The sequence below is a fragment of the Acinonyx jubatus genome, chromosome E3 (assembly GCF_027475565.1).
Source record: "Acinonyx jubatus isolate Ajub_Pintada_27869175 chromosome E3, VMU_Ajub_asm_v1.0, whole genome shotgun sequence".
NCBI classification, from domain to species: Eukaryota; Metazoa; Chordata; class Mammalia; order Carnivora; family Felidae; genus Acinonyx; species Acinonyx jubatus.
Genome location: NC_069398.1, coordinates 40,626,842 through 40,647,340, shown reverse-complemented (window position 1 = coordinate 40,647,340; position 20,499 = coordinate 40,626,842). Strand labels below are relative to the sequence as shown.

General features: G+C 48.8%; 2 protein-coding genes across 5 annotated transcripts; both read left to right on the top strand.

Moving 5' to 3' along the window:
• Positions 1–868: 868 nt before the first annotated feature.
• LOC128313608 (bis(5'-adenosyl)-triphosphatase enpp4-like) lies at positions 869–4,762 on the top strand. Its single transcript, XM_053213142.1, has 3 exons — positions 869–1,138; positions 2,316–2,439; positions 4,430–4,762. Exons 1-3 carry the CDS (start codon positions 943–945, stop codon positions 4,482–4,484), a joined length of 375 nt encoding a protein of 124 aa, XP_053069117.1. The 5' UTR covers positions 869–942; the 3' UTR covers positions 4,485–4,762.
• A 1,247-nt stretch (positions 4,763–6,009) lies between these two features.
• EEF2KMT (eukaryotic elongation factor 2 lysine methyltransferase) lies at positions 6,010–20,434 on the top strand. Of its 4 annotated transcripts, none has more exons than XR_008294540.1 (8): positions 6,010–6,158; positions 8,410–8,472; positions 10,378–10,458; positions 11,602–11,703; positions 16,259–16,392; positions 16,479–16,774; positions 17,442–17,596; positions 18,196–18,334. XR_008294540.1 is itself a non-coding variant. In XM_027043289.2 (8 exons), exons 1-8 carry the CDS (start codon positions 6,063–6,065, stop codon positions 20,172–20,174), a joined length of 1,023 nt encoding a protein of 340 aa, XP_026899090.1. In that variant the 5' UTR covers positions 6,010–6,062; the 3' UTR covers positions 20,175–20,430. The 4 variants fall into 4 exon arrangements, 2 of the variants coding, with proteins under 2 accessions (XP_026899090.1, XP_053069116.1); XR_003415354.2 differs by having other exon boundaries at positions 17,418–17,596; XM_027043289.2 differs by lacking the exon at positions 17,442–17,596 and adding an exon at positions 20,074–20,430 and having other exon boundaries at positions 18,196–18,345.
• Positions 20,435–20,499: the final 65 nt, after the last annotated feature.

Below are 20,499 nucleotides of genomic sequence, written 5' to 3'. Positions count from 1 at the left end.
GAAAATACCAAAATCAATGTTAATTGTGAGATAGATTTAAGGTGGTCTGGTTTTTGTTAACTATCAACCAATAATTCATGGCAGAACAAAATGTAAGTGATGTTTAAACACTGCATGACAGAAGACCATCCCAGAAATAGTTTGAAGAACACTTGTTCTAGGCTATGGACATGAGCCAAACATTATCTTTGCAATCTGTTCAGAGTATAATAGGTATAGGAAAATTCATAAGGTTATTGTTTAGCGTTGGTGGAAATAGTCACAGTAAAATGCAACAATTACTTGATATTTTGCAATCCCTCACATGACCCAGAACACTGAGGATGCATGCCCAAACCTAAGTTCTTGCCAAGGAGAAATTCCATAGCCACTGGCCTCTTTCTAAACCTGGTTCATGATGTAACAAGTTGAGAGTGGTGTGAAGGAATTTAATGCAATAGTCACATTCCCAACATAACCAACCAGGTTTGAGGGAATAGGGAAACTTCCGAACTGACCATTAGAAAATCCTTTGGGTCTCAGTGCCTCTCACTGAGTACACTTCTCAGATCCCCATCCACCTGCCTGACTTAATGTGAAGTGGGTGTTACTCTTCTCTCTTCAGGATTAAGGAACTTGCAAAGCACAGGAGGCTATCACCAGAGGCACTATGTTTCAGCTTATTATTGTCAGTAGTACCTTCTTGCTGTGTCTAATGGGTATACTTTCTTTATTCTCTTTCTTAAAGATCTTTCATTCCTTGCTCTTCCCTTTGGCACTGCAGAGCAGTGTCCTTCCTTGTCATTTAAATTTTCAAAGGTTTCATAGATCTGACAAGCATGACAATAACTAAGGGACAGTTTTCTTTCAGGGGATTGGAGTCTAAAATGGCTTTATTATTTTTTTTTTCAGCAACTAATAATATATTTCAACAAAGGAGATCATGGCTTTGATAATGTCTACATGGACATGAAGACCATATTCAGAGCTTTTGGGCCAGATTTCAAAAAGAATCACCTAGCTGAGCCTTTTGACAGCATCCACATCTACCCACTCATGTGTAAGCTCCTGGGGGTTACCCCTGAACCCCATAACGGCTCCCTGGCAGTCACCCAGGAAATGCTTGTGCAACATGAGCACAATGAGCAGCAGCAGCCAGGTGAGATACAAGAGCAACCACCAGAAAACTGGCAGTCTGATCTATTCTGTCCTGAGATACAAAAGAATGAAAAAGAGGTTGGGCGGGGGAGTGAGGGGGCCACTGGTAGAATCGAGCAGAATAATCCTGTTTGTCCAACAGCTTCAGCATCTGCAGGGCAAGATAGCAGAAGCTCTTAAACAGGTAGCAAAGGAAACAGGGAATCCCTCCACGTGCTGGTGACATTTCATACAGTGCCTCTGGGGCCAAAGGAAGGCTCTCCGTAGACAGTCAAGCAATAATCCTTCTGATTCTTAGGAATCACATGCAATCTGCCCCCCTGATGTCCCTTGTAGTACAGAAAAGCAGTCCTCCTTCAGCAACTCAGCCTTTGCTAGTGCCTGGAAGAAAGCTGCTCACAGTGGAGAAAACCTTACCATTCCACTCTTTGCTGAAAAAAGAAGGAAGGAGGTGTTTCTGTAAATGGGGTTGCTAATTCTTAAGACTTCAAAACCTTAAACCTGGGTGATATAAAGGAAGAATGGTATAGTCTCTACGAATGCAGTTGTTTGCAACCAGTGGCCAGCTTTTCTTCTGCCAGGAGAGACTTAGATGCTGTTCAGTGATTTATCATACTTAAAGCAACTACACTCAATCAAAACAGAGTATAAAGGACACGCTTTTCCCTTCTTCCAAGCCACTGCACACGATTTTCTTGTGAACTTACAGGATGCAGGCCATTTTATAGGAAACTACTTAAATGAATGACCAACTCAGGAAATTATTGGGATTTTTTTTTTTTAAGTTTTAGAGTTTTGCTATAACTATTTGGCCCCTACCCCGTCTCATAGCCCATTGGGAACCTGGGGTAAGGTGTCTGACTGCTGTCCGTTATTGATTAGCAGGATGTCCCACCAACTGATTTTCAGCAAATTGGCTTTTAGCAAATTGGTCACTTGGCAAAGTGGTCATTAGGCAAATGGGTCATTTGGCGAATAGGTCATTTAGTAAATCGCCTTTCAACGACTTGCCCTATGAGGTTTCTCTACAGTGAACACTTTCTTGGGTTAAATGTACATTTCATTTCCATAATTAATATTCACCAGAGCTTGGATGAAAAACTTCCCGAAGACCCAGGAGCAGTGAGAACAGCCTCTTAATAATCAGACAATTAAAAAACCATCTTATGTTTTATCAGGAGCAGAGACACAGAAGACATTCCCTCTCCAGAAGATAGCGTTTGGCCTCGGGATTGTGACAGGAGTTCTTGCCGTTCTGTGTGTTGCTAGTGTGATATACACAGTCATTCGTCGGAAAAAGAAGTGAGTATTCTTTGGGTTTCCCAGGGTTTATCAGTGTACATTATAATAATCCACTTCAACCATTTCCTGCATGCCAGAGGGGATCCAGCACTTTGAGACCCCAGCAACCAGAGCTAGGTTCATGACTTGTAAAGTGAGCAGTCACTCAAGGCCCAGGGCTCAAAAGAGCCCTCAACTTGGTTTAATAATCTACTAGTCTGTCACCATTTCAGAATTCTTGATTTTTTATTTATTTTATTTGAGAGAGAGGGAGAGAGATAGACAGAGAGTCCCAAGCAGGCTCCATGCTCAGCACAGAGCCCAATTCAGGGCTCATTCTCACAACCCTGGAATCATGACCTGACCCAGAATCAAAAGTCAGAAGCTCAACTGACTAAACCACCCAGGTGCCCCAGAATTCTTGATTTTTTTTTTAACAAAGACCCTGCATTTTCATTTTGTACTGGGCCTCCAAAATTAAATACCAGTTGCATTAGTTTTCCACAGCTGCCATAAAAAAAGTACAACAACGTACCTGGCTTAAAAGAACAGGTACTTATTGTCTCACAGAACTGGAGGGGAAAGTCCAAAATCAAGATGTTAGAAGGTCAAAGCTGCCTCCGAAATTTGTATGGGAGAATCCTTCCTTGCCTCTCTAGCTTCTGGTAGTTGCTGGCAATCATTCGTATTCCTTGGTTTATAGATGCATCGTTCCAGTCTCTGCCTCCATCATCACATGGCCATCTTCGCCGTGTGTCTCTGCCTTTACATGGTGTTCTCTTCTCTGGTGTCCATGACACCACTCATGGGATTTAGGGCCCTCTGTACTCCAGGATTACCTCACCTTAATTATATCTGCAAAGAGTCTATTTCCAAATAAGGTCACCAATAACCATAAGGTCCTAAGTACCAGGGGTCAGGACTTCCAACATATTCTCGGAGGGACACAATCCAACCCATAACACTGGTTCTGCCAGTGTTACAGAGCCTTGGTGCACCTCTTTCTATATCTCAATAGTTATATCATTAGACTGAGCCTCCCATATTCCTTATTATACCCAACCCTGACCATTCTTCTGCTTTAACATAGCTCCTGTCTCAATAGAATGGAGGCCTCCTGAACACTATAAACAGCCTAAGGGAAGTCAGAACTTTACTTAACCTTAACTCCATTACAAAGCCCACATTTAATGTAATTTATATTTGAACTATAAAAATTTCCTATAAGTTGAAACATGACCTATAAAGGTCTCTATGCCCTGAAGCAACATTTTAAAAAGAAATCAATTGGTCCTTTTCTACAGAAACCATCAGCTCTAGGAGAGCTAAAGGAAAAACTTCAATGTACTGATTGAACTGCCATGCCCACAGCATAATTTCTAAAAGGCAACTATTCTGTACAGTTAAAATATATTAGATGGTTGTTGTTGTTGACGTTGTTACTGTTGTTGTTAAAAACCTCCAATCCAGAAGTTGAACCTTTAATATAGCGTGGGCACATACACATCCCCTCTCGCCACTGGCAGGACCATGGGATGGGTCCTAATGCTTCTCTCCATATCAACACTCCCCAGAAGCTTTACTTTCTGTGGTACCTAATCTTCATTTACACCTGAACACACACCTGTGAGGCCCCTGGGATGTTAACAATCCCTTCACTGCCTTAATTCTTCCAGATTCAGATCTGAGATATGTGGCCTTATGAACTCTGTCCCTCCCTAGAGCCCACACACCAAAATAAAGGTTTCTTCTGTGTGCAAGTCAGTGTCATAGACCACTCGGGGTCCTTTCCCAAACTACATCCCATCTGGCATTAGGAAAGGCTAAAACAGCCTAGATTTATTAATATCTTAGCATAACGTCATACAGTATTACTTATTATGGCACTGACTGTACATGCCCTTTTGCTCCTCAGAAGAAACGCAATTAATTGCTACTTTGTGTGTTAACAAAATAAGCCTAGTATTTATAAGTTTGACCCTTTCCCATTGGTTTTCATTGTCTACTGCAGGCAGAGAGCTGATCAAATGAGCAAAAGTGGACCAATCGGCCCGGCCCAGTTCTGAAGCATCATTCCCTTAAGACCAAGCCTTGGCCCTGGTTAAGGCTCATCATATCTCAGATGATTCTACCTCAGGATACCGTGAGGAAGAGGATTTCTGCAACATCAGACCCAGAAACCATTAATTCCGTGTAAAAACACATCAATAATCACGGCCCACCCTCTTGATTTAAATCAACAGCGTGGAGAGAATAAGACAAACCGTTCCTGTGTCAGATCCTGTGCTCACTTGGTACTGGTGGAAGAACAGATATGAGAATAAATGCATTCCATTAGAATTAATTCTTCTCTCTTGTTCTCTTAGCTGAGCAGGGCTCAGTGTTTCTCATCTGAAAGGGGTAATAAGATTTAATCTGTCCCCTCATCTACCTTCTGCAAGTATATTTAGCAAATTAGCTCTCAAGACTCTTCCAAATGGAGTTTTATGAGAGATGTGCTAAAGTAAATGTGTTAGACTTTGAACACAGTTCAAACTCCAGAGGCAGCACCGGTGGGTTGCTGTCTATCCTGCCTCTCACTCAAGACATAATAACGTCTAATGGAAATAATAATTTTTTTTTCTTTTCTTCCCCCCCCTCAACCACCCCCAGGAACTTTCTTACTCTTCAGATTCCTTTCCCTACAAAGTCAAAACTCCTGCTGTAAGTCCTCCTAGTTCCGGGAGCTCGCCTGCACGCTTGCTTCCCCCTGAGCCCCTGAAGGGCAGGGACCACACCTGGGTTTCCCTCACCGAGCACACAGTAGGTGCTTAATACGTGGTGAAGACAAGGTTGGTTGGATTAGGGACGGACCGAGGCCGGGGTAGTGGGGGTTCTGGCCTGGTATTAAAGAGGTCATGGAGAGGACGTGACCGCAGGCTGACCTCGCCAAGCTCCTCGCCCCTTCCCCGCCCTGAATCCACCTGAGCGCACGGGTGGGGCTTCCACCCGGGAGGCGGTTCGGGGTCACCACCCCCAGAGCACCGCGCTGTGGAAAGGACGCGGACCACAAATGGGACTAAACCCCGCCACGGCCTCCATGCGAACGTTTAAGATTCTGACACAGGGGCGCAGCTCATCTTGCAGCGCCCCGGTGGGTAAGGCCTGAGCGACTAAGTTTCCTTGCCCATTGACTGCGCCACCTACCCTACCCGGAGCGGCGAACTCGCACCTTGACCCGAAGGGGCGGAAAAGGCCTGAGGCTCCTAACCCTGGCCTGGGGACGCGGTCCTGGAACGTGAGGGCCGTCAGGCTCACTCCCTCCCAGCTGCGCAACAGGGAGGGAGCTACGCGTCCGCCAAAAAGTGCCTCGTGAAGACGCGGGAACAGCGAGAATGATTACCTGACCCTTCGCCTGACTGGACGCTACCTACCACAAAGCCGTCGCCTCCCGCCTTGCCCTCACTTGGCGCCAAATCCCTGACTCCGCCTCTCAAGCCCCAGGCCACCCCCCCCATCCGACCCTGGCCCCGCCTCCCACGCGCCCAGTGGCGCCTGGCCCGCCCCCGGCCCGGCCCCGCCCCAGCCCCGCCCCAAGTCCTCTGGGCCCCGCCCCACCGCCGCTCCGTCTCCCGGGCGACGCCGCGGCCCCGCCCCGCCCCGCCATGGCGCCGGAGGAGAGCACGGAGGCCGCGCGCCTACTGCCAAGTTTCGAGCGCCGCTTCCTGGCGGCGCGCGCGCTGCGCTCCTTCCCCTGGCAGGTGGGCGGTGGGGCGCGCGAAGGGCGGGCGGGGGGCGGCTGGGCAGGGTGGGGGCGGGGCGGGTTCCGGCGCCCACCTCCTTCTCTCCCCCCACGTGATGTTCTCGGCTCTCTCTCGTGTGCAGGGGCGGTACGTCTGGTCCTCGTCCCTGGGGCTTAGCTGGGGGCCGCGCGGTCTGGCGGCGGGGAGCAGAAAGAATACCTTCGCGCGCTGGGGAGGCCCAGCCTGCCGTCTGCTCCCTCCACCCCTGGCCCTTCCCGCCCTCAAGTGCCTTTGCCGACTGAGTCCACGAATTTAAGGAATGCGGGGTTTCTTCCCAACTCCCTTTGTCACTTGGGGGTTAGGGTCAAGGACAATTCACGAAAAATTCTATTACTTTGTTTAGTCAGTTGTCATCCTGGCCATTGAGTAACAGTTGCTGCTTCCCATTTAAACAGTCAACGTCCGCAAGACCGCGGGAGACCACGTTGCAATGAGCGCAGTGACCAAGTCACAGACACCACACCTCCCCTCCCCCGCCAGGCCTCGGTGTTCTCATCTGTACCATGAGCATTGTACAAAATCCCCTCAGAAGCAGTTTAAGCCTCTTAGGCCTGTGATGGAAGAGACAGGGAAGTACAAAACAGGCCAGAAGAGAGACGAAAGAAGTCTCACCTCCCCTGCCCTGGAGACCTGCCCTTCTCGCACAGGCAAATGGCCATGGCGGCAGCTTCCTTCTGCCAATGCAGGGGCTCTAATGATGCTGCCTCCTTCATAATTCATGTGCAGTGAGCTCACTGGGATGACTCAGATTGGGTACATATTCCTCCCCACAAGTTTGCCCCATCTTAAGGGGCAGTGGTTAGTCATTTGTGTCTCATTGACCTAACCCATTTAGCATTCTGAGTGGTCTTTCCCGTCAGAAAGGAATATGTACATTTTTTAACCCAAAACGTAAACCTTTGTAACAGCATCCGTGGGTCCCAATTCAGTATCGACTATGATTGTTCACATGAAATAAGCGCTTACTCTGTACCAGGCCCATGATAAATGCTTACTTAGGCTGGCCCACAACAGCCGTGCAGTGGGTACTATTACTGCCATTCACATTTGACCAGAAAGGTTTGATTAGAAAAAGAAGTAGCGTGCATCAGTGGAGAGACCAGGCCTGGGAGCAAGCATGCCTGCTTTGAATCCTGGCCCAACCCCATACAAGCTGTGTGACCTTGAGCAAGTGACTGCATCTCTCTTATACCTTAGTTTTCTTATAAAGTGGGGGATATAATGATAGGGCTCTTGTTGGAATTACAGGAGTATGAAGCATCTGAGGCAGTGCCTAGCTCATGGTAAGTGAATGTGTTAGCTAGTATTTTTATTCCATCACCAAATATTTACTGAATGCCTTCCACGACCCAGGCCCCAGGAATCAGCACACATTACAAATGAGGGCCTGCTTGGATGCAGGAGCCAGAGAATAAACAGGTAAATGAATAAGCAACACACCAGGAGATGATAGTGGCTGTAAAGTCAGTAAAACAGGGAACTATATGTATCAAAGTAGAGGAGTCAGAAAGTCCTCCCCCAAGAGGTGATATTTGAGCCAGAACCTGAACGGGTAAAGCAGCCAGCTGTGGCAAGGCCCTGCCGGTGAGAACAAGCTGCTGCAATTGAGGAACGGCAAGGACGCCAGGGGTGATGGCACATAAGGTCAGAAAGAGAGGCAAGGGCCAGGGCTTAATAGGCCTTTTAGAGCATGATAAGTCACTCTGGAGAAATGAAATGGTTTGCGTGGTGTCACACATCAGCCAGGACCAATCTGCCTGCTTCTAGAGCCTGAGCTCACTGCTGGGTTGGAGTTCCCTGTCAGAGAGGACAGCATAACCTGGCCTGGCCTGTATGTCCATTTTAACTCAGATGTCAAGTCTAAGGTGAGCCCGTCCGGTGTTGATGTCATGGCTTCCCCTCATAATTCCTGGTTGACCATTTCAGCCACGGAGCTGGTCTGTGACCCAGGCCAGCCTAAGCATTCAGGGCTAATGCAAACCAACAGTCTGTCTTCTGATGTTCTCTCTTTGACTGATCCAGGTGTAACCCAGGACTTCTCAAGTTCAGGCTTTCAGCCCGCCTGTGGCTTCCACTTCCAATTGGCCCCAGGTCCCTGGGGAGAGATCACTTAGCACTTTGCTAACATGTCCTATTACATGTTTAATGTTCCTCTGAAAATGCCCTTGAGATTTCTCTCTTTCTCCCCCCACTGTCTCTCTCTGAATAGAGCCTAGAAGAGAAATTACGGGACTCATCAGGTCCTGAGCTGCTGCTGGATATTTTGCAGAAGGTGAGAATCAGAATAACCAGGTCGCGTCACCAGCCTCCTGACTTTCCCATGAAGACATGACAGAAGCACAGCGGACGCACTTGTATCCTTTAAAAAAAAAAAAAGACACTGCATTTGGGTGGCACTGCCTCAGACAGCTCTGGCTCTTTTGTTTTCTTAGATGAAGACATCAGAATATACAAAAATCTGCATGAAAGGAGGGAATCTGGGGGATGTTTTTGAAACCATCCACAATGAAAACCAAAGTGACAGCTGTGGGAACATCTTCTAGCATTTGGTAGCTGCTCAAAGGCTTTCTTCTTTACATTTAAGGAAAAAATAAGGAGGCGAGTCTTACCCACTCGTGTCTCTTCTAGATGTAGATGTGTCCTGCTTTTCTGAGGTGGGGTTTGAATTCTAAGGTACATCTGGGTGAGAGTAGAGGTGAGGCCACCACACTGCCACGTGGATCAGGTGGAGATCACACTGTATCCTGGCTATGAACGCTCTTAAGGATCATGAACCCTTCTGAAAACCCAAAGCTATGCACCGCCCCCCCTAGAAAAAACAACCAGAAGAATACATTTTTTGTACAAATTCGGGGAAGCCGTAGACACCCCTCCAACCACCAAGCCCATCCAAGAAGGCTAGGTTAAGAATTCCTCTGAGGTGAGTGAACCAAGATTGTCTGACCACCACTTGAAGAAAATGCAGCCATAGTTAGGGGAAGCTTGCAGGGCCATCCAGTGGTTCAGGACTGTGAGCTCAGAGATTCTGGGGTCCTTTTCAGGCAGCCGACTCTGATTTTCACCCTGAGGCTAAAACGTGACACCAGCCAACTAGAAACCCCCTGAAGGGTTGTGTGGGTATTTTACCTTGGGTAAAATTGTGTTCCTCAAGCCAGCAGATCCCGCGTGACCCAGCCTGGCCTCTCACTGCCTCTGTTGCCCCACTCCTTCCCAAAATGCCAGGCCATGGCCCCCTTGGAGCCTGCACAAACTATCCCCTCTGCCTATAATTTGCTCCCCCTGCTCTTTGCTTCTCTAGACTTCAGCTGAAGTGTCACCCCTGAGGACCCCCTTCCCCTCCACCACATCCCAGTCAGAGTCCCCATCTTCCTCTGTCCTGACCATCACAGTCCTCATTCTCAGCCTGGCATGTCATCTCCAGGAGAGCAAAAGCTCTCCCACTATGCATGCTCCCACTATTTAGGCTCTCACCTTTTCATGGAGCCAGACTATCCCACAATTGTCCCCACTACAAACTAGTTCATGCTGCCTGCCCTGGGAAGGGGTAGCATAGCCCATTCCAGCTGCTATAACAAAATACCATAGACTGGGTAACTTACAAACAACAGCAATTTATTTCTCACAGTTCTAGAGGCTGGAAAGGCCAAGATCAAGGTGCCTACAGGTTTGGCGTCTGGTGGGGGCCCACTTCTTGGTTCATAGACAGCTGTGTCCTCACCGTGGAAGGGCCGAGGGAGCTCTCTGGGGTCTTTTTTATAATGACACTAATCTCATTCATAGGGCTTCACCTTCATGACCTAATCACTCCCAAAGGCCCTGCCCTCTGATACTATCACATTGGGGGTGAGGCTTCAACATATGAACTGAGTTTGCGGGGGTGCACACAAAAATTCAGTCTGTAACAGGGTGTTAGCTTGGGTTCATGTGCACCATGTTCTGCCCAGAATGTTCTGTCAGTCTGTGCCACTGTAGTGGAGAGATTTTTTTAGGAAAGGACTTAAACCTTATCACTTAACTTTTTCAGATGCATGAGGGTCACCTGAACCCAGAACCCTTGTGTCTGTACACATCTTTTCTGAGGGATCAGATAATGAGGAATGCCCTGTATTCACATGAAGCTCGTGTGAGTCTTAAGACAGGGTCTTTCCAGCAACCCACTTTGTGTCCTTTGTCACAGACCGTGAAACATCCTCTGTGTGTGAAGCATCCGCCATCAGTGAAGTATGCCCGGTGCTTTCTCTCAGAGCTCATCAGAAAGGTCAGTAATGGGCACTGTCCGTCTGGTAGCGAGACAGCACCTGGGACTTGGCTGGCTCTCCGGAAGTGGACTGTGCTTGGCTTTGCCTGTTGGAGCTCAGATCTATCCCATATCCTTTGCCCACTCTGCAAACCCCCATATGGCAGTGGACTCCCTGTGTAACTGTTCCCAGCTTGATTCGGTCAGTGAGAGGCTATGGAAGGCAAGTGGAAGAGATGCCAGGGTATTTCTCTCTTCTGTGGTCCCAGCTCCACCCACCGCCATTCCCCTAGCCCACCAGCCCACAGGCTTTGACCCGTTCCTACCATTGCCAGTCTCTGGATTACCACACTGCCCTCTACTGGGGGTTTTAGGTCTTGCAGTACCTTTGTAACTAGTTCCCTTTATCATCTTCTCCTCAGTAACTACCAGATGTGGGCTCTTTTTCTGACTGATACAGGATGGATTTTAAGGATGAGCCCACACTTGCTGGGTTTCACATTAGACTGGACCTCAGAGAGGTGATTCCTTAGTGGTCAGCATCAGACCTCCTGTGTTTGGCCACCAATTGCAAGGGCTGTATCTCACCCAGGCTTAGCATGTGAAACAATCCCAGCTTCTCCATTACCTCCCCACCTAGTTCTCCCCAACATGTGCATCTAGTTGTGGCCACAGGTCTCCCCAGAACCACCAGGAGAAGCATGCCCACTCTCTGCTGCCCCCATGAGTTGCACAACAGAGGCTTTCCCATTGACAAAGCCACATCACACCATGTAGAGTGCCCGTCCTTGTGGCTATTGCCTTAGCTCACTTAAAAGCATCAGTTGTTTGATCCATGTACAACATCATGATAGAAGGGCAGAGCTCTCTGTCACCATCGCATGGCAGCTCACACAGTCCCATTCCTGCTGCCCTAGACTACCTCACCCTCACCCTCTCTGTACCTCTCTGAGATACCCTCTGCTCCCCTACCAAATGAATTTTTTTATAGGCCAGGTTGCCTATATTAAGTCAACCCATCCCAAATCTCCCATCAAAATTTGGTAAAAATCCTCCAGCCATTTTTTACAAGTCAGAGTAAAAGCAAATACATGGAACGTCTGTTTGGTTCATGAGGGTCAACTTAAACCTCTTGGCTGAAGCTCTTGCTCTGCCCACCCCCAGCACGAGGCTGTCCACACAGAGCCTTTGGACGAGCTGTACGAGGCGTTGGCAGAGGTCCTGATGACCACGGAGCCCACCCAGTGCCACCGGAGCTATCTGCTGGTAGGAGACGGGCACCCTCCCCACAAAGTCCAGACATCTGCCCCTGCACACAGAATTGAAACTCAGGCTCCAGTCAGTCTCAGATGGGATCAAATCCTGACCCATCAGCTCCTGAGATCTTAGAGGAGGTCAGTTAACCACCCTGAGCCTCCGTTTCCCCTTCAGTAAACCAAACATTTCAACACATAACAGTACCTATTTTATGGGAGTAGCTGAGGGTTAAATCAGACAATATACATTATCACATACCTGGTGCTCAGTCCTCAGTAAACACTTGATGGATGGGTGTTATAGGACAGCAGTCTCTCTCTGCTGTCCACTGCCACCATCCTTACGGGCCTGGCAAATGCCACAGCTCTCAGACTGGCTTCCAGCTTCTTGGCCAACAAAAATACATTCTGCGCAGAACAGTCAAGTCTTGGGTTGTTTTTTGTGCTTTTTTTTTTTTTTGACCTTTTATTATAAAGTAAAACAAAGATATGGGAAATCACACAAAATAAATGTACACAGACACCTAGGTGGCTCAGTCAGTTGAGGTCTGACATTGGCTCAGGTCATGATCTCACGGCCCATGGGTTTAAGCCCCATTCAGACTCTCCACTCTAAGCACAGAGCCTGCTTCAGATCCTGTGTCTCCTTCTCTCTGTCCCTCCTCTGCTCAATGCTGCCTCTCTCTCTCCCAAAAAGAAATAAACATTTTTTTAAAAATAAAAAATAGGGGCATGTAGGTGCTCAGTCAGTGGGCGTCTGACTTCTTCAGTTCAGGTCATGATCTCGCAGCTAATGAGTTCGAGCCCTGTGTTGAGCTCTCTGCTGACAGAGCTGCTTCAGATTCTGTCTTCCTCTCTCTGCGCACGCCCCCCCAAATATAAATAAACATTTTTTAAATGTTTTAAATAAAATGAATAAATAAATAATAAAAAAATGAATGCACAGCTTACCAAATTGTTGCAAGGTACCTACCAAGGTAACCACCACTCCAGTCAAGGGACAGAGCCCGAAAGCCCTCCATCAGACCTGTCCCCTCCCAGCAAAAGTAGCCACCATGCCTTTGGAGTAGTCACTCTCGTTTTCTCCCGCCATGTGCACCTCCAGACACCAGCATTTAGTCTTCTTGCCCATTAACTAGGTTTGGTTTCAAGTGTCTCTTCATCTGCAGGCCCCCCTGTAGCTGTTTCTTCTCTGGACCTGCCTGTGTTGAACAGGCTTAGAGAGCTTTCCACGGGTTAGCTCTGGTCACATATGCATGGTGCTGTTCAGCTCGTTCTTCCATCCTCTGTTTCCCTCTAATTGCTGGCTGGATTCAGAGGCCAGCTCAGACTCGAATCCACTTAATCCCTTTGGCAGGAACACAACATGAGGTTCTAGGAGGCACATCATATCTATTATGATAGCGGTTATGGATGCTCAAAGCTTAGATTCTTTGATTCTTTGATTTGTACCCACAAAAGGGTGGTTTTCTAATTCTATCATTTTGTTTTCTTTCATTCATTAGTTGGAGAAATTTTATGAGCTATCTCCCATCATCTGCTGCTTGGTTACCCACTGATAGGGCCCACTGAGGACAGGGAGGATACTAGCTTGATTCCTTCCTTGTCAACAAGGTGAATTAGTTTCCTACCATCCCCAGAAGAGATACAATCCATTGAAAATTGTATCTTTATTGAGGCATGAAGTGTTACTGTGGAAAAGCCTGGTAATAATTGTCTTTCCTGTTTATGCCACACGCTCTTTACTCCTGGATGGCCAAAGGACTCTTCCCTTTAAAGTCCAGAATTTTAGTAGAATATATCTTGAAGCTGATTGTTTTGGGTGAGTGATCTCAGATGCATTGTGTACCCCTTCAGTGTTTGTTTCACATCTTTTTGTTTTTTCAGGAATGTTTTGTTGAATTATAATTTTTTTTAACATTTATTTATTTTTGAGAAGAGAGAGACAAAGCATGAGCGGGGGAGGAGAGAGAAAGAGGGAGACACAGAATCCAAAACAGGCTCCAGGCTCTGAGCTGTCAGCACAGAGCCCAACGTGGGGCTCGAACTCACAGACCGCAGGATCATGACCTGAGCCGAAGTTGGACACTTAACCGACTGAGCCACCCAGGCGCCCCTGTTGAATTATAATTTTTAAAGTTTGTTCTTTGCCTTCATTTTCTGTAACAAGTACCTAAAAATGGATGCCTTAAACAACAGAAATTTATCATCTCACAGTTGGAGAGGCCAGAAGTCCAAGATCAGGGCATTGGCCAGGCTGGTTCCTTCTGAGGGCAGAGAGGAAAGGATGTGCTTCCGGTCTGTTTGGTTTGCCAGCAGCTGCGATCTCCTTGTGTCTTCACATCATCTTCCCTCTATGCCTGTATGTGTCCTATTGGGTTAGGGCCCACCTAATGACCTCATCTTAACTTGAGTCTCTCTGTAAATAAGATCTCTTATTTACCCCCTCCTCAAATAAGATCACAGTCTGAGGTCCTAGGGTTTAGGAGTCCCAACACATGAGTTTGGGGGGAGGGTACAGTTCACCCCAAACAATCTCTTTCTTTTTTTTTTTTTTAATGTTTATTTTTGAGAGAGAGAACGAGCAGGGGGGTGGCAGAGAGAGGGGGACAGAAGATCCCGAGAAGGCTCTGCAACGACAGCAGTGAGCCCAATACAGGGTTCAAACTCACAAACCATGAGATTACGGCCTAAGCTGAAGTCAGACACTCAACTGGCTGAGCCACCCAGGCACCCCTTAATTTCTTCTTGATATTTAAAATTTTACTTCTTTCACCTCCTATTGTTTGAAGGGGCTTATCAGTTTGTGTGTTTTGTTTCCATTCTCCTGTTCCTTGATGTCTGAAATGTTTTCTGTTGTCATCACACATTTCATTTCTGAGTGTTTCTAGTTGCCATGAGGCCTTGCCCCAGGTCCCTCACACCCCTGATGACTGAAGCAGCAAGGCCTCTCCTCCATGGGCCATGGTTTGCAGCTGGCACCTGCATTTCCAGCAAACACTTGTTGGCTCCTGGGGTTCTGTCCGCAGGCCTGTTGCACACCCCATTGCACACACACATGGAGTATATGAGTTTGTGTCTCTTGGTGGTTTGCCCCCACTTATTGACATTTGGGGTTCACAGAGATGCCTTGTCACCTAGTTTTGTTAAATGTTGTCCATATCTTGCTGCTCTGTGTCCTCTTATGTGGGGATTCAGGAAGGTTCAGAACTACACTGCAGCATCTTCCCAGAATCCTCAGAGTGCTCCCCTAGATTTAAGAGGTAAATCAGAGTATGTCACTTGACCACCCAAACCTGGCAGTGCCTTTCCTTAGCACACAGACTCAATTCCTAATTCCATGCGTGGCCTTCAAGGCCCTGCGTGCCCCGCCCCAGCCTTTCTCTCTCATTTAGTTCTTCCTGCTCTCCCTGTACTCCAGACCCCTGGCATTCTTTGTCTTCCTTGAACTCAGAAACTTAAACGCTGCTGCCTCAGGGCCTTTGCACTGGCTATGCCTAGAATGCTCTCCCCCAGAACCTCACATGCCTCACCTTTCCTTTTTATTCACATCCCAGGTCACGTGATGCCTCCTCAAAAAGGCTGTCCCTGACCAAACTATCTGAAATAGAACCCCAGTCTTCTGTTATTGTGTAATCCTTTTTATTTTCTTCATAGCACTGAAAAACTGTGAAATTACTTCATTTATTATGGTTTTATCCCCTATTGGCACGTAAGTTCTGTAAGAACAGGGAACGAGTTCATCTTGTCACATCTGAATCCTCGGCACCATAGTAGATGCTCAGGAAAAATGTGTGGATGAATGAATGAACAAATGAATGCTCACAACACCCCAGAGACCTGAGTCCCCTATGTGAGTTTTCTGAGCTCAGAGATAGCCAGAAACCACCCCTGGGTGACTGCATGTTGGAAGCACCATTCTCAAAAGCCCCATATTAAAGAACACGTTTCAGAATTGCATGTTCCATGAAGCACTTACCAGCAAACCACCTGCTCTGGGGGCGATGGGAAAGTTCAAAGGCCAGAGAATTCCCAAGCCCTAAATGTCACACTAAATTGAGGAAGGCCCCACACCCTAAAATTTTTCACATCTAGCTCATGATGCCCCAGAGTTGTGACTCTTTTGTTGTTAATATTATAGATTCCTAGAAATGGCAAACATAGTACAGAGAGGTGCCCTTTCTCCATTTTCCACCATTGGAAACACGTGACCCAACTTGTGCAGCATCACAACCAGGACACTGATGTAGACACCATGCCTATGTAGTGGCCCTCAGACCCCCCCTCCCTGGCAGACACTGATCTGTTCTCCCTTTCCACAATCCTGTCCTTTTGAGAACGTTAGGTGAATGGAATCACACCATGTGTGGCCTTCTGAGATTGACCTTCTGTTGTACAGCGTCACGCCCTCTGGACCCGTCCAGGTTGGCGCAGACAGTGATTGCTCTGAGGCAGGATGTTCCATAGTCTATGTGGCCATCCACCTGTTGTGATGTTTTTCTTTTTACAATCAGCTCCTTGTCTCCTGGTAGCTGGATTAATTCTCTCTCCCTCTCTTGGCTCAGCCTTCCGGAGACTCAGTCACGCTCTCGGAGAGCACAGCCATCATTTCCCATGGCACCACCGGCCTGGTCACATGGGATGCTGCACTCTACCTTGCAGAATGGGCCATGCAGAACCCAGCAGCCTTTGCTCACAGGTGCCCTCGGGGTGCGGGGCAGGGCAGCAGGGCAGGTTTTCCCCAGCACGGTCTCAGATACAGGCCCCCTTCTCCCCCCAACCCAGGACTGTCTTAGAGCTCGGCAGCGGAGCTGGCCTTACGGGCCTGGCCATTTGCAAGACATGCCATCCCAGTGCATACATCTTCAGTGACTGTCACAGCTGCGTCCTTGAGCAGCTCCGAGGGAACATCCTTCTCAACGGCCTCTCATTAGAGACAGACGTCACTGACCCTGCAAGGCACCCAGAACACAACACCTGCAACTCAGAGAGCCCCAGGGTGACGGTGGCCCAGCTGGACTGGGACGTCGTGACGGCCCCTCAGCTCGCTGCCTTCCAGCCAGATGTCGTCATCGCAGCAGGTACTGCCCCCCATCCCCGGGCCACTGGAGCGGCTCCACCCAACTCTCAGCTCTGGGAAGGGGACAGTGGGTGCTGCCAGGGCAGAGGAGTGATGAGATTTTTAGAAGGGCCATTGTGGGCCTCCAGGGTGACATCAAAGCATAGCTCATGGCCCTTGGGGGCCATAAAGCCACAGCCCTCCCATTTGACACAGTGGACACATGTACTCCTGTGCAAATGGTCCCATCAGATAAATGAGCCCAGCTTTTCTTAGCAAAGCCTGACATGGAAAGAACAGGCCCCAGGGCACCAAACCAGTCTGACCTATTAGCCCGGCTGCAGCCGAGGAGAGAGATTATTATGTCCATCTCTAGAACCAAAACGAAATGGCCAGAGCAGCTAAACACCAGCCCCACTTGAACCATAACCCCATCTTCAGATGTGGGGAAGACATAGCCATGGCAGCCCTGACTTTTCAGGGCTGTGAAGGACAGCGTGATTCTCCCAGGACCATGTCATGGGCATCCAGCCCCAGGCCAGGCCTAGGGTTAGGCCACAGTGGTGTGTGAGTCAGGCAGAGAGCTCTGAGTGCCCCCCACCCCTGGGAGCTTCTGTCTGCTCTGCGCATAGCTGTTGTCACATGTCTGCATGTCTGTATCCCAGGTCCATGCCCATGTCTTTGGACAGGGTCCTTGAGAGGAGTGTTTGGCCAACGGGCCCCTTGTCCTCCACCAAGCTCACCCAGCCCCCTATCCAGCTGACAGTGCTGTGCCTCTGGTCCTGGGCTGCGACTCGGAGACCCACAGTGGTCAGAACACAAAGCCTGAGCAGCACCCTCCCATGTAAGCATGCCAACAGGGAGCGAGCTTGTCCCCCACCCCCACCCCCCATACAGCTAACAAAGCAGCAAGGTTTGAGATAAAGCAAGGTGTGCTTCATTAAGCATCTTCTAAATAGACCACAGGCAAAGAATTGATTTTTTTTAATGTTTATTTTTGAGAGAGAGAGAGCAAGAGCACAAGTGGAGGAGGGGCAAAGAGAGGGGAGACACAGAATCAGGAGTAGGCTCCAGCCTCTGAGCTGTCAGCACAGAGCCCAACACAGGGCTCAAACTCCCAAACCACACGATCATAACCTGAGCCGAAGTTGGACGCGCAACCAACTGAGCCGCCCATGCGCCCCTGATTTTTTTAAAAGGAACATCAGTAGGTCCTAGGTATGTTCCATTTGTTGCATGGTCTTTCAGCAACTTTCTTTCTCTCCTAAGAGTTTTCCTTTTTACCCACATCATCTTCTTTGTATCCAATAGGGCGAGTCTAAAAAAAAACTGCTGGTTTCCAGGCTCCCACCCTGCTGCTGAGGTCAGCACAACCAGGCAAGCTTTCTGGGCACTGAATCCTAGACCAAGCCCCTTTCAGTAACCTGAGGTTTTTCACTGCAGATGTGCTATATTGCCCAGAAACTGTCCTCTCCCTGGTCCGAGTCCTGCAGAGGCTCTCTGCTTACCTGAAGAACCAGCAGGCTCCTGACGCCTACATTGCCTTCACCGTCCGCAACCCAGAGACATGCCAGCTGTTCACTAGTGAGCTGGGTAAGCCCTGGGCCCTGGGAGGGGCTGCTATCTCTGAGAGGCCACCTGGGCCCCACACGGGACTCCGGTGAGGCAGAAATAAGCAAAGTAAAAGAATGAAGCCCTGGAAACAAACCAGAAAGCCCCAGAACACACAATGTGCTGGGCCATCCACCCACCACCCCCACCCCCCTGGGTGGTCTGCAGAGGAGGCAGGGCCGGGGAGCTGTGCTCTGGAAGGAGGCAACTTATGCAGCAGTCCCAGAGGTCAGAGACTAGCAGCCCTAGAGCAGGTTTCAGGGACGTGCAGGCCTCTTTCCTGGTAAAATGGAGAGGATGGCGGATGCCAGTGGATGTCAGGGGAGTTCTGTCCACACAGCAGTGAGGTCAGGCTCTGGAGCAGATCCCACCACCTGCTATGGTGAAGCCGGGCCACTACTCACATCCCTGTCCTCATCGGTATGGTGGGAACATCCCCCTGGGAGGTGACACAGGGACTGGCATGCAGGGAGCACTCGGGAACGTGGTAGCTGCTGCTGTCACTACAGCAAGCATCCAGTAAATGGAAGAAGAGGAGGGAGGCCTCTGCCATTTACACCCTGAACGAGCACTGCTGCGCCCAGGCACTGTCCTCAGACCTGACCTGTCAGGAGGGAGGGGTGTGCTGCCATCCTCTGCTCTCACCCATGGAAACTTTGGGGTGCAGGGGAGCTGTTTCCCCAAGCTCCAGGGTGGAGTCAGGCAGCCGAGTCTCGCTCTCCATTCTCCACCCCACAACCACCGACCACTGCCCTGCAATCCCCGACACGCGCCAGGCCCAGCCAGGACTTTCCACACATGACCGGGCAGCAGTGCAGGACTGGGTTTGCCCTGATCCACGCCCCCAGGCGCAGCCCCACCGACAGCAGCCTCTGCTGTCACAGCAGACACAGAGACGACCCAAACGCCCACCACGTGTGCTCATGCCCCAGACAGTGCATGTAACCTTGAAAAAGAATGAAGTCCTTCTTCAGACACTATGTGAAAATTATCTACGCTGTAGTTTAAGGGAAGAAAGCAAAGTACCAAACACCACATATGTATAAGCCCATTTGTATTTTTAAAAATAATGTTTGTGTTAATGTGCATCTAGGGGATAATCTGAAAAACACGCACCAAGTAACAGTAGTTACACTTGGTGGCAGGATTATAGATAAACACACACACACACACACACACACTTTTTGTAAATAACCACTAGGTCCAACATGGGGCTTGAACTCACGACCCCAAGATCAAGAGTCGCATGCTCCACCGACTGAACCAGCCAGGTACCCTGACACTTCTGTACTTTTATGTCTAAGATTTCATTTTTATAAATAATTATTTTCATTTGTAAAAACCTGATGACAAAATGATCTTTGCCAAGGGCTTCTGAGACATCTGTGCTTATGAAGAGATGAACCCCTTCTGATGCACATCTAGCCTGTGTGAAGAGGCACCAGGCTGAGTGGGCAAGAAACCCAGACAGGTCTGTGACCTTCCAGGGATGCACATGGCCCAGAAGGCAGGGGCAACAAACCTGGCTGCTGTGAGCCATTTAAAAACTCAGTTCTTGGTCCATCCCTGAAATGACTCTAGGTGTCTGGTTGGGGCCTGGAAGTTTGTGGTTTGTATATAACCCCTAGGCCTGTCCTGCAGCCGTAACCTGTATCGGGTGGTGTCGTGTCCCCAGACCCCACCTTCCTGAGACACATACTCTGTTTCCAGGCATTGCTGGGATCCCATGGGAAGCAGTGCCTCATCACGACCAGAAGCTGTTTCCCTATGAAGAGCACTCAGAGATGGCAATTCTGAAACTAACTCTGTAGGTTTACAAATGGTTTTAAAGATTACCATTAAAATTAAATCACCATCCTGGAAAGAATTTTTATGTGGGAAAGCTGGTAAAATTTCCACTGGACTTGAATGCTTGAAGAATGTTAAATTCAGGGAGCGCCTGGGTGGCTCAGTCAGTTGAGCATCCGACTTCGGCTCAGGTCATGATCTCAGTTTGTGAGTTCGAGCCCCACATGAGGCTCTGTGCTAACAGCTCAGAGCCTGGAACCTACTTGGAATTCTGTGTCTCCCTCTCTCTGCTCCTTCCCCGCTCCCGTTCTGTGTGTGTCTCTCTCTCTCAAAAATAATTAAACGTGA

Coding starts and splice junctions, on each gene's coding strand:
- LOC128313608 (XM_053213142.1), top strand. CDS start 943: ATGGACATGAAGACCATATTCAGAGCTTTTGGGCCAGATTTCAAAAAG. Junction 1,139..2,315: donor CAATGAGCAGCAGCAGCCAG/GTGAGATACAAG, acceptor ATGTTTTATCAG/GAGCAGAGACACAGAAGACA. Junction 2,440..4,429: donor GTCATTCGTCGGAAAAAGAA/GTGAGTATTCTT, acceptor TGTCTACTGCAG/GCAGAGAGCTGATCAAATGA.
- EEF2KMT (XM_027043289.2), top strand. CDS start 6,063: ATGGCGCCGGAGGAGAGCACGGAGGCCGCGCGCCTACTGCCAAGTTTC. Junction 8,473..10,377: donor TGCTGGATATTTTGCAGAAG/GTGAGAATCAGA, acceptor CCTTTGTCACAG/ACCGTGAAACATCCTCTGTG. Junction 10,459..11,601: donor TCTCAGAGCTCATCAGAAAG/GTCAGTAATGGG, acceptor GCCCACCCCCAG/CACGAGGCTGTCCACACAGA.